Source organism: Rhinoraja longicauda, chromosome 12 (genome assembly GCF_053455715.1).
Source record: "Rhinoraja longicauda isolate Sanriku21f chromosome 12, sRhiLon1.1, whole genome shotgun sequence".
Taxonomy (NCBI): domain Eukaryota; kingdom Metazoa; phylum Chordata; class Chondrichthyes; order Rajiformes; family Arhynchobatidae; genus Rhinoraja; species Rhinoraja longicauda.
In genome coordinates, this window is record NC_135964.1 from 8,158,542 (window position 1) to 8,171,256 (window position 12,715).

Genomic DNA, 12,715 nt, shown 5'->3' on the forward strand with positions numbered 1-12,715 from the left:
ATGTCCATACTGTTGGGTAATAAGCTACCCAGGTACACGATAGCGCGACAATTTTAGGCCCACCTTACCTACCGTCATCCCTTTGGTGCTAATGGAAGAAGTTTCATTGAAATTACTTCAGTCTGAAGAAGGGTCTCGACCCGAAACGTCACCCATTCCTTCTCTCCTGAGATGCTGCCTGACCTGCTGAGTTACTCCAGCATTTTGTGAATAAATACCTTCGATTTGTACCAGCGTCTGCAGTTATTTTCTTACACTATTCAGCTACCCAGGCGGAATATGAGGTGCTGTTCCTCCAGTGGTGTGTGGCCACATTATGGCAATGGAGGAGGCCCACGATGTAAGGGTCAGCATGGGGATGGGAAGAGGAGTTAAAATGGTTAGCAACCGGGAGATCTGATAGGTCTTGGTGGACTGAGCACAAGAGTTCAGCGAAACAGCCTCCAAGTCTATACTTGGTCTCACTGACCCGCTGAGTTATCTCCAGCACTCAGTGTCTTATTTTACAGACCAGCATCTGAAGTTCTATGTTTCTACATTTCTTCACTAAAAGTTCACCATTTCAAATTTCACCATGATATTATTTCTTACTGGATGGGCATGAACCTGTTGGGTCCAAATCGCTCCTGCGGACACGGCAACCCCCATTGGGTGCCAACCTCTCCTGCGGGCCCGGCAACCCTCCCCCAACTGACGGCCCGTGGACCCGTTGCCGGCTGGGAAATCTCCCCCGGGGGCCGTGGGCGGGCGAGGGGGGAGAGGAAAGGGGAGAGGGAGCCACTCACCTCGGTCCGGGGCGGCCATCGCCTCGGCCAGAGTGAGCCGTGGACCCGTTGGGTGGAAACCTCCCCTGCAGCGGCGGCCATCTTGTTTGACCCTCTGCCGCCGTGTTGCACCATGGGAGGAAGGTCAGGCGCGGGGCACGCCGGGATGGGCGCTGGTCCTCCCGGTGGGTGGGGGGGGGGGAGGAAGCGCATTTATTAAATTTTATTAAGTTAATTGTTTTTAAAATGTAACAAAACTTGATCAATCAAGACCGCAAGGGAATGGTGGGTAGGGTGTGCCTAACATTGTTGCGCTATCATGTACCGTTTTGGCTGTATTTCGGGTATGTACAAACTAACAAAGTGAGGGTTTTAGTAATATACTAGACCAAGTGGACCCGTTGGGCCCAAACCTCTCCTACATTGGTGCAGCACCCTCTCCTAAGTCAGAGGGTGGTGAATCTGTGGAATTCTTTGCCACAGAAGGCTGTGGAGGCCAAGTCAATGGGTATTTCTAAGGAAGAGACAGATAGATTCTTGATTGGTGCGGGTGTCAGGGGTTGTGGGGAGTGGGCGGCACGGTGGCGCAGCGGTAGAGTTGCTGCCTTACAGCCAATGCAGCGCCGGAGACTCAGGTTCGATCCTGACTACGGGCGCCGTCTGTACAGAGTTTGTACGTTCTCCCCGTGACCTGCGTGGGTTTTCTCCGAGACCTTCGGTTTCCTCCCACACTCCAAAGACGTACAGGTTTGTAGGTTAATTGACTGGGTAAATGTAAAAATTGTCCCTAGTGTGTGTAGGATAGTGTTAATGTGCGGGGATCGCTGGGCGGCGCGGATTCGGTGGGCCGAAGGGCCTGTTTCCGCGCTGTATCTCTAAATCTAAGAAAATCTAAAGGCAGGGGAATGGGGTTGGGAGGGAGAGATAGATCAGCCATGATTGAATGGCGGATTAGACTTGATGGGACGAATGGCCTAATTCTGCTCCTATCACATATGACCTTATGAACTCTGCAGTAAGCAGTAACAACATTCAACATTAAACACAGACTCAAAGGGCAGTTTGGAATATTTTGACTTAGTTTAATAGGAAGGTAACGTGGAAATGATGAGAATTGCCCTCTCTCTAACATACAGTTCTCTTCCAGGAAAGAATGGGGCCTTGAGACGTTCCTCGCGCCCATGGTTTTACAAAGCATGAAGGAGAAGAACGTGAAGAAGGCACTTACCCACATCCTGAAAGCAAACCAAAACCTTGTTCCTCCTGGTAAAAAGGTAACTCTGCCACCAAGGGGTGAATAATTATTTACGACAGTTGGAATTTGCCTAATCTATTAACTTCCGCTGCTATTATCCCAACTGATGCTCTTACAGTATGTAATGTGGGAAACGTGTGCAGAAGACATCATATACCGTTAACACAGCAATTATTTCTCACTTAGTGCAAAAATGACCATTAGTCCTTCCTTGCAGAAGTATATAAAATTTTGAGAGGTATAGATATGGTAAACAGTCACAACCTTGTCACCAGGGTGGAAGTGCACGGCAGGATTTTTCTCTGTTTCTGGAATTTAGAAGGATGAGAGGGGATCTTATTGAAACATATAAGATTATTAAGGGATTGGACACGCTAGAGGCAGGAAACATGTTCCCAATTTTGTGGGAGTCCTGAACCAGGGGCCACAGTTTAAAAATAAGATGTAGGCCATTTAGAACGGAGATGAGGAAAAACCTTTTCACTCAGAGAGTCGTAAATCTGTGGAATTCTCTGCCTCAGAAGGCAGTGGAGGCTGATTCTCTGGATGCTTTCAAAAGAGAGTTAGATAGAGCTCTTAATGATAGCGGAGTCAGGGGGTATGGGGAGAGGGCAGGAACGGGGTACTGATTGAGAATGATCAGCCATGATCACATTTAATGTCGGTGCTGGCTCGAAGGGCCGTATGGCCTACTCCTGCACCTATTGTCTATTGTCTATTGAAATCCCCAACACTGAAGGCCTAGCTCTAAGGTAAGAGGGGGGAAGTTTAATGGAGATGTGTGGGGTAAGTCTTTTACACAGAGCGTGGTGGGGGCCTGGAACGCATTGCCAGGGTAAGTAGTGGTGGAGGTAGATACGGCAGTGGTGTTTAAGAGGCTTTGAGATCGGCAGTTTCAGTTTCTGTTTGGTTGATTGTCATGTGTACGGAGGTACAGTGAAAAGCCTTTGTTGCGTGCTGATCAGCCACACAGAACTGCAGGCAATGGAGGCATATGGATCATGTACAGGCAGAAGAGATCAGTTTAACTGAGCATCATGGTCGGCACAAATATTGTGGGCCAAAGGGCCCATTCCCATGCTGTAGTTTTCTACAGTGCATTCAGAAAGTATTCAGACCCCTTCACTTTTTCCACATTTTGTTACGTTACAGCCTTATTTTAAAATGGATTAAATTCATTTTTTTTTATCATCAATCTACACACAATACCCACGATGAAGAAGCAAAAACATGTGTTTAGACATTTTTGCAAAGTAATTAAAAAGAAATAACTGAAATATCACATTTACATAAGTATTCAGACCCTTTGCTATGACACTCAAAATTCTGCAGCAATGCAGGTCCCGTAGAGCACAGTGGTCTCCGTCATTCTTAAATGGAAGAACTTTGGAACCACTAGGACTCTTCATAGAGCTGGCCGCCCGGCCAAACTGAGCAATCGGGGGAGAAGGGCCTTGGTCAGGGAGGTGACCAAGAACCTGATGGTCACTCTGACAGAGCTCCAGAGTTCCTCTGTGAAGATGGGAGAACCTTCCAGAAGGACAAATATATCTGCAGCACTCCACCAATCAGGCCTTTATGGTAGAGTGGCCAGACGGAAGCCACTCCTCAGTAAAAGGCACATGACAGCCCGCTTGGAGTTTGCCAAAAGGCACCTAAAGGACTCAGACCATGAGAAACAAGATTCTCTTGTCTGATGAAACCAAGATTGAACTCATTGGCCTGAATGCCAAGCGGCACCGCTCATCACCTGGCCAATACCATACCTACAGTGAAGCATGGTGGTGGCAGCATCATGCTGTGGGGATGTTTATCAGCGGCAGGAACTGGGAGACTAGTCAGGATCGAGGGAAAGATGAACGATGCAAAGTACAGAGAGATCCTTGATGAAAACCTGCTCCAGAGCATTCTGGACCTCAGACTGGGGAGGAGGTTCACCTTCCAACAAGACAACGACCCCAAGCACACAGCCAAGACAACGCAGGAGTGGCTTTGTGACAAGTCTGTGAATGTCCGTGAGTGGCCCAGCCAGAGCCCAGACTTGAACTCGATCGAACATCTCTGGAGGGACCTGAAAATAGCTGTGCATCGACGCTCCCCATCTAACCTGACAGAGTTTGAGAGGATCTGCAGAAAAGAATGGGAGAAATTACCCAAATACAGGTGTGCCAAGCTCGTAGCGTCATACCCAAGAAGACTTGAGACTGTAATCGCTGCCAGAGGTGCCTCAACAAACTACTGAGTAAAGGGTCTGAATACTTATGTAAATGTGATATTTCAGTTATTTCTTTTTAATTACTTTGCAAAAATTTCTAAACACCTGTTTTTGTTTTTTTATTATGGTGTATTGTGTGTAGATTGATGATTAAAAAATAATAATTTAATCTATTGTAAAATAAAGCTGTAACGTAACAAAATGTGGGAAAAGTGAAGGGGTCTGAATACTTTCTGAATGCACTGTATGTTCTAAGTGTTGTAACAGCATGCTCTGCCTTGCATTAACTATTACATCCTTTGCGTTGGTAGATATATAAATTAGAAACCATTGCATGGTCAACCTTCCTTAAAGCTAAGTACATTAATGACTGGTAGATGTAATTTCTCAATAAATTTAAAAAAATATGCAACAGGGTAATAATTGGATGCAAATCTGCACTGGAGAGGTAAAAGAAAATGTGTTGTGTTAATTGGCAGTCATTTGTCTCGCATCATTAGAATTGTTTCCTGGCATTATTTCCAGCTCTTCGATGGAGCGTTGCAGAATGAATACCTCTGCCAGGCCATGATATCAATATCTAAAATCGCATCAGTGAAACACCAGACGTTTTAAATAGTTTCAGAGTTAGGAATTGCTTCAGTATTCCTCCTTGCTGAACCCTAGTTCAGCACAGGTGCACTTTGCCGACTTTCTTCCAGATGAATCAATTGACATGTATTAAATGTGATTTAAATCCAGTTCCTTTTGCTCAATTGCAATTTTCTACATTGAGCTGAATATTTTGGATACCTTATTTGAAACAAAAGGATCAGGTGGATTTAAGCAGTAGGTTTTACCCAGCCATGTTTAGGTGGCATTCAGTGGCCACCATTATGTGTAACGTTTCTCATATCTTCCTTTCTATTGCAGCTCTCTGCATTACAAGCCAAGGTGCACTACTTGAAGTTTCTCAGTGACTTGCGTTTGTATGGAGGAAGAGTATTTAAAGCCATACTGGTGGTAATGTACCTTATCTTTGTCCTCTTTCTGATCATATACATAAGCAACAGAAAGATTAATAATATTCATTTAAGCTGTTTCAAAGTGTCTGGAATGAAAATCCATCGAGGAACATACTTTAGACACACACCAAAATATCAGCCATAATATATTGACTTGAGGTGACAACTCTGTTGACAAGCTAACCTCATGAGTATAATTCCTGGTTTTGCTGTAACCTGATTTAAAAGTTCCAAGTACATAAAATCTTGATTCTGATTTAATCAGCTTTGATTACAGCACAGCACCTTTGGAAAAGTAAGTGCTGGGTAAAATCAACCAATGGATGTTCAGAATCAATGCGATTTATTTGTTATGTCTGTTACAGTATGTTCTAAGTTGTGATTTTGCTCTTCAACATAGAAAGCAGCATAACTGAATGTATTATTATTATTGCACCATTATTGAGCTAATCTGTGAATGCTCATTTATAGTGTATTAGTTATTCGGACCTTTCAGAAATACAAACATTTTTGATTCCAACACAGTCTGATAACATAAACCCCTCTTTTTCAGCTGGTCAAAATAAAGTTGACAGCCTGAATCCAGTACGTACTGGGTTTACTGCTGAGTTTGACAGTCTTACTCAGTGGAGTCATAGTCATCGAGTGATACAGTGTGGAAACAGGCCCTTCGGCCCAACTTGCCCACACCGGCCAACATATCCCAACCGCACTAGTCCCACCTGCCAGCATTTGGTCCATATTCCTCCAAACCTGTCCTTTCCATGTACCTGTCTAACTGTTCCTTAAACATTAGGATCGTCCCAGCCTCAACTACCTCCTCTGGCAGCTTGAGTAGGAAAATAACTGCAGAGGCTGGCACAAATCGAAGGTATCACAAAATGCAAGAGTAACTCAGCGGGTCAGGCAGCATCTCAGGAGAGAAGGAATGGGTGGCGTTTCGGGTCGAGACCCCTCAGCCTGAAGGAGGGTCTCGACCCGAAACGTGACCCATTCCTTCTCTCCTGAGATGCTGCCTGACCCGCTGAGTTACTCCAGCATTTTGTGATATCCTCTGGCAGCTTGTTCCATATATCCACCACCCTTTGTGTGAGAACGTTACCCCTCAGATTCCTATTAAATCTTTTCCCCTTCACCTTAAACCTATGTCCTCTGGTCCTCGATTCGCCTTCTCTGGGCAAAAGACTCTGTGCATCTACCCAATCTACTCGTCTCATGATTATTGTACACCTCTTTAATATCAGCCCCGCAATAGAGACCCAGCCTACTCAACCTCTGCCTATAGCTCTGACCCTCTAGTCCTGGAGCTGTTACATTTGTTGGACATGGACATTTGGAGCTTCAGCTTGCTTATGGCATGTTACTAATGTGGAGTAAAACCTTTGGTGTGTATAATTTGTGACAATGCATTCCACTTCCTCTGCTGCTAGTCCTCATCTTATTAAACAATACCATTCATTTCCATTTGAAGAAAATGAGCAAAGAAGGCTGTAGCCTTTTTGGTGGGTTGTATTTGGTAGGATTCCTGATGTAATTCATCAGCTACAAAGGCTGTTCACCACAAAAGGGGCTGTTTTCTTATTTCAAAGCCATGAAGACACCTTACCTCTAAGCATTAGAAGAATAATGAAATGAGGGCAAGGTTGAAGTGAACCTAGCTAACTAATACTTTGTAGTTAGACTTCTTCCATGTGGATATCTGGGAAGCTGAGAAGAGTTCATCAAAAAATTCAAAATGTGGATAAATATAACATTTTCATGTACCTTTTTGGAGATCCAAATCCAATCCAAAACTTTTTCAGTCAGAGCGTTGTAAATCTGTGGAATTCTCTGCCTCAGAAGGCAGTCCCGGCCAAGTCTCTGAATGCATTCAAGAGAGAGCTAAATAGAGCTCTTAAGGATAGCAGAGTCAGGGGGTATGGGGAGAAGGTAGGAACGGGGTACTGATTGAGAATGATCAGCCATGATCACATTGAATGGTGGTGCTGGCTTGAAGGACCGAATGGCCTCCTCCTGCACCTATTGTCTATAGTCTATTGTCTATTTTCCAGTGTACACAGGGACTGAATGTACATTCACCAGGATCCACTGTGCAGGAAGGAACTGCAGATGATACTCAGCAGGTCAGGCAGCATCTCTGGATGGAAGGAGTGGGTGACATTTCGGGTCGAGACCCTTCTTCTGAGTGAGAGTCAGGGGAGAGGGAGACACAGAGATATGAAAGTGTAAGGTGCGAACAAGAGACGTTAAAGGGGCATCAAGTCTCACAAAATGCTGGAGTAACTCAGCGGGTCAGGCAGCATCTAGGAGAGAAGGAATGGGTGACGTTTCGGGTCGAGACCCTTCTTCAGAGTGAGAGTCAGGGGAGAGGGAGACACAGAGATATGAAAGGTGTGAACAAGAGACATCAAAGGGACATCAAAGCATCCCCTTTGATGTCTCATGTTCACGCCTTACACTTCCTCATCAGGTTCTATAGGTTGGCACATTCCAGCCCCAGTGTAGGGAACGTACAACTACTTATATTGATACAGCAATTTTAACATAGCATCCCCAAGGTAATTCATGGAAGTATTACCAAACAGAATATGACATAGAATATTTGGACAGTAAGATCTTGTAAGAGGGTGAAAGTCCTGGTGTGCACCAACTTGGGCTCAAGAGTCGTTCTTCAGAGGTCAGTTTCTTGATTCTGCGGGCGGAGAAGTATTGAATGAGGAAAAATCAGATCACCAAACTCTACTTCAATAAATCCTGTCGGTAATTTTTCCCATTTTGACACCAAACAAATGAGTCATCAGGTGAACTGGTGCTGCATACACTTAGCTCCCATTGTATTCATTATTTAGGCAAGATTGTCAACTGTTTATATTAACAGGGTGACAACCACATTTAGAAATTAATGATCAGGAGACCTTTATGTGACATGGTGTCTTAATCCTTATCGTTTGTCGGCACTGGGCCTGTACTCGCTAGGGTTTAGAATAATGAGGGGGGACCTCATTGAAATGTGCAGAATAGTGAAAGGCTTGGACAGAGTGGATGTGGAGAGGATGTTTCCACTATTGGGAGAGTCTAGGACTAGAGGTCACAGCCTCAGAATTAAAGGACGTTCTTTTAGGAAAGAGATGAGGAGAAATTTATTTTGTCAGAGGGTGGTGAATCTGTGGAATTATTTTCCACAGAAGGCTGTGGAGGCCAAGTCAGTGGATATTTTTAAGGCAGAGATAGATAGATTCTTGATTAGTACGGGTGTCAGAGGTTATGGAGAGAAGGCAGGAGAATGGGGTTAGGAGAGAGATGGATCAGCCATGATTGAATGGTGGAGTAGACTTGATGGGCCGAATGGCTCAATTCTTCTCCTGTCACTTATGATCTATTGATCTTATCAATCCTGATCCCCTTTGCCAATTATAAGGCTTAACCAATCTCGGATAAAGTACGCAGAAGGCAATATTATCAGAAGCTCACCTCCAAAAGTAATCAAACTAAAAGGCCAGAAAACGAATGAAGCTCACAGCCCACATTGTTCAACAATACGAACATGTAAACATATGAAATGGGAGCAGCAATAGGCAACTTGGCCTCTTGAGCCAGGTCTGCCATTCAATGCAACTATGGTTGATCTGATTATAACTTCAACCCACCAATCTGAAGTCATCTTTCACCTCAAAATTAATCAAAAATCTAACTAATTCTGCCTGTAAAATATTCAAAGACTCCACTTTGACCACTCTCCGGGAGACTCGTGACCTTCAAAGAAAAGAGAATTGTCTCCTCTGTCTTAAATGGATGACCCATTATTTTTAAACATCATCCCCTAGTCTCGATTCATCATCCACTTCATTCCTCAGGCACCCTCATCGTGTTTAGGAATGGGAGGCATCAATTCTTGCATGTAGAAAATCAATTATCTTCATTTGCTTTATCTTTGAATCTCCTAATTTTACGAGCGATTTATGGGTTTTACTTTGCAAGTGCCTGAAGAAGTGCATCCTAGATAAAGTGAGACCATCTAATTCTGTATTTTAAAAGAGAAATTTTTCAAACAGCCTTATTGGAATATATTGGTTCTCTCGTGTCACACTTTTCCCTTTCTATTCCTGCATAATGTTGCATTCTTTACTGTGTTAGTTCGAGAATAACACACCTTAAGATAGACAATAGATGTTATTTTGGTGCAAAGAAAAACGAACTGGAGGACACATAATAACATGTACTAACCAGTGAGTTTAAACAAGGCATCCACTCAGTTCAGTTGATGTTCACCACACACTCCCTCCAATTATGAGAGCCATTGAACTGAAATGTACCAGTGTTGATCAGTACACAGCCTTTCAGTTAAGTCGTATGTTTTTTTTTGTTTTCTTGAAGAAGTAAATTAAAGTGTGGTTCAGAATGTAGTATAATTTATTTTCCAATATAAAATCTTTTGGAGTATTATTAAGTTGTAAGTGAAGAAAGAGGTAGTAAAGTAGAAAAGCGTGACCCCATTTTGTCTTCGTTCATTGTGCAAAGCAGCATGGAGAGAAGCACTCTGAAGTCACTTTATTAGTGGGACCAAGATATGGAATAAGCCATGTAATCAATGCAAAAACACACCTGGTGGCTCTGCTGGCTGACTTCAGCCATGTGAACAAGATCGAGATGTTCTCAGAAGAGGAAAACAATGTGAGAGTTGAACTGAATGTGCTGGATGTCAAGGTAAGAAAATGGCATTAGTTTGGAAGTTCATAAGTTCAAGGTGCAGAATGAGGCCCTTCGGCCCATCGAGGCCACTCTGCCATTCAACCTTTGCAGCTGATCTGTCTTTCCCTCTCAACCCCATTCTCCTGCCTTCTCCCCAAAATCCCCGACACCCGCACTAATCAAAAATCTATCTCTCACTGCCTTGATTTGACCTCCACAGCCTTCTGTGGCAAAGAATTCCACAGATTCACCACCCTCTGACTAAACAAATTCCTCCTCATCTCCTTTCTAAAGGAATGTCCTTTTATTCTGAGGCTATGACCTCTAGTCCTAGACTCTCGCACAAGTGGAAACCATCCTCTCCAGGTCCATTCTTTCCAAGTCTTTCACTATTTGGTAGGTTTCAATGAGGTCCCCCCCCTCATTCTTCTTAACTGCAGTGAGTGGAGGCCCAGTGCCAACAAACGCTCAACATATGTTAAAGTGTTGGAGGTGGGGAATCAAACTGAGCGGGTCACTGAGGCTGGTGACCGGGGCTCAGACTTGGAAAGGAAGAGGTTGGAGAGGAACGTTGATCAGCAGAGAGAAAATGAAAAGAAGTCAACAGACTATGTTTCCCAGCACGAATTAACCCAAAAGTTCCAATGCCACCTATCATGACCCTCAGACTAGTTAATAGTTTCTTAAATTGAGGCAACATAAAAGATAGGAGCAGAACCAGGCCATTCAGCCCATCGAGTCTACATAATCGCTCACGGTTGATCTATGTTTCCCTAGCAATCCTCCTGCCTTCTCCCTATAACCTATGACGCCCTTCCTAATCAAGAACCCATCAATAGCCCGCCTTAAAGATCCAAACACTAAAAGACGCCATGTCCCATCCCTTGACAAAAAGCATGTCCACAGTGCCGAAACACTTGAAAGCCATAAATTAAATAACTACAATCACTATTGAATTCAACATGCAGATCCCCCTTCATGTACACTTAGTGTTGGTATTGCTTTTAGATGTCCTGAGTCATCTTTTTACAAATGTTTTTGTTTCACCAGTTTATTTATTCGCTTTGAACAGTTTTAATTTCAGACGGTTCCACATGATCTAGACACGAGCGTAGCAAGTGGGAATGCCGATCGTGTCAAACACGTTGCTGTGGTCCACAGACGAAAGTCCTCAGCACGATATTGCTTTTTAAGTGTGATTCACGAGAGGTGACAATTACCGTAAAGCGGACAGCGTCTTTTGCGATCACTAAAGGACGGATCGCTGGTTTAACAAACTGAAATGTATTTTCCATGCAGCCATGCCAGATTCTCAAAGTGCAAACTTTTCTTTTCAGCCCATTATTTTATTAATGGAGTCAACAGATGCGATGAACCTTGCCTGCTTGACCGCTGGATATTACAGGTTGTTAGTGGACTCCCGGCGTTCCATATTTAACATGGCTCATGGCAAATGCACCGCAAATAATGCACCAGGTATTAGATGTCATTCATTGTTCTTTATCTCTCTACATCACTACCTCTCTCGTCGTCCATGTCTCTCGTTTTCCCTATCCCTAACCAGTCTGAAGAAGGGTCTCGATCCGAAACGTCACCCATTCCCTCTCTCCAGAGATGCATCCTGTCCCGCTGAGTTACTCCAGCATTATATGTCTATCTTCGATGTAAACATATGACTTTTCTGAACTTATTACCTCAAAAGCGTTTGTCTTTATCTTCCAAATACCCGAGTGTCAGTTTACTCAGAATGCCCAATTCTTTTAGTTTTGCCAGGGGATGGTCGAAATGGAAGTTTACACGAGAAATCTATACCACGATTTCCTGCACAAGGAGATAAAACAATTTATTTCATGCAGAAGATGGACACAAAATGCTGGGGGAACTCAGCAGGCCAGGCAGCATCTCTGGAGAGAAGGAATGGGTGACGTTTCATATTGAGACCCTGCTTTGGACTTCAGACTTTAGACTTCTCAACCCGAAACATCACCCATTCCTTCTCTCCAGAGATGCCGCCTGTCCCGCTGAGTTACTCCAGCATTTTGAGTCAATCTTTGGTTTAAACCGGCACCTGCAGTTCCTTCCTACACAATTTATTTCATGCATTGTCTTTAGTAAAATCGGTGAATGAGTTTAAGGTTATTTGTGATGACCTTATAATAGGCAATAGACAATAGGTGCAGGAGGAGGCCATTCAGCCCTTCGAGCCAGCACCGCCATTCAATGTGATCATGGCTGATCATTCTCAATCAGTACCCCGTTCCTGCCTTCTCCCCATACCCCCTGACTCCGCTATCCTTAAGAGCTCTATCTAGCTCTCTCTTGAATGCATTCAGAGAATTGGCCTCCACTGCCTTCTGAGGCAGAGAATTCCACGTTTGTGAGGAGGTAATGATTTGTGACACCTACAACTGTCTGATCAGCTTTTGTCTAGAAACTCATTCCTCATGGGTAGTCTGAACATGCTGTATGGTAGTATCGAAGGTAGACACGAAATGCTGGAGTTACTCAGCGGGTCAGGCAGCATCTCTGGAGAGAAGGAATGGGTGACGTTTCGGGTCAAGACCTTTCTTCAGACATTATCATTGTTCGAAACATGTCTCCACTCACTCTGAACCTCCGCTGAAGTAAACAGAATGAATTTTGGAGTAGATAGCGATGATCAAATAGCAGGATTAGTTCAACCAACCAATGACCAGTCAACCAAACCTGAACAAATGTAAAGCAAAGATGGATTTAACTGAAGCTCAGAACTTCTTTTCCCTTCAGTGTAGTCATCAATCTCTAAGCA

General features: G+C 43.9%; 1 protein-coding gene across 6 annotated transcripts in view; it reads left to right on the forward strand.

Moving 5' to 3' along the window:
• The window catches only part of frmpd4 (FERM and PDZ domain containing 4), a 583,956-nt gene that overhangs the window by 558,057 nt on the left and 13,184 nt on the right, over nucleotides 1–12,715 (forward strand). For all 6 annotated transcript variants that reach the window (XM_078408967.1, XM_078408968.1, XM_078408973.1 and 3 more), the window contains 4 exons: nucleotides 1,912–2,038; nucleotides 5,147–5,236; nucleotides 9,760–9,942; nucleotides 11,265–11,403. In XM_078408967.1, the coding sequence (XP_078265093.1) occupies nucleotides 1,912–2,038; nucleotides 5,147–5,236; nucleotides 9,760–9,942; nucleotides 11,265–11,403 (539 nt within the window). The remainder of the gene's footprint in view (nucleotides 1–1,911; nucleotides 2,039–5,146; nucleotides 5,237–9,759; nucleotides 9,943–11,264; nucleotides 11,404–12,715) is intronic.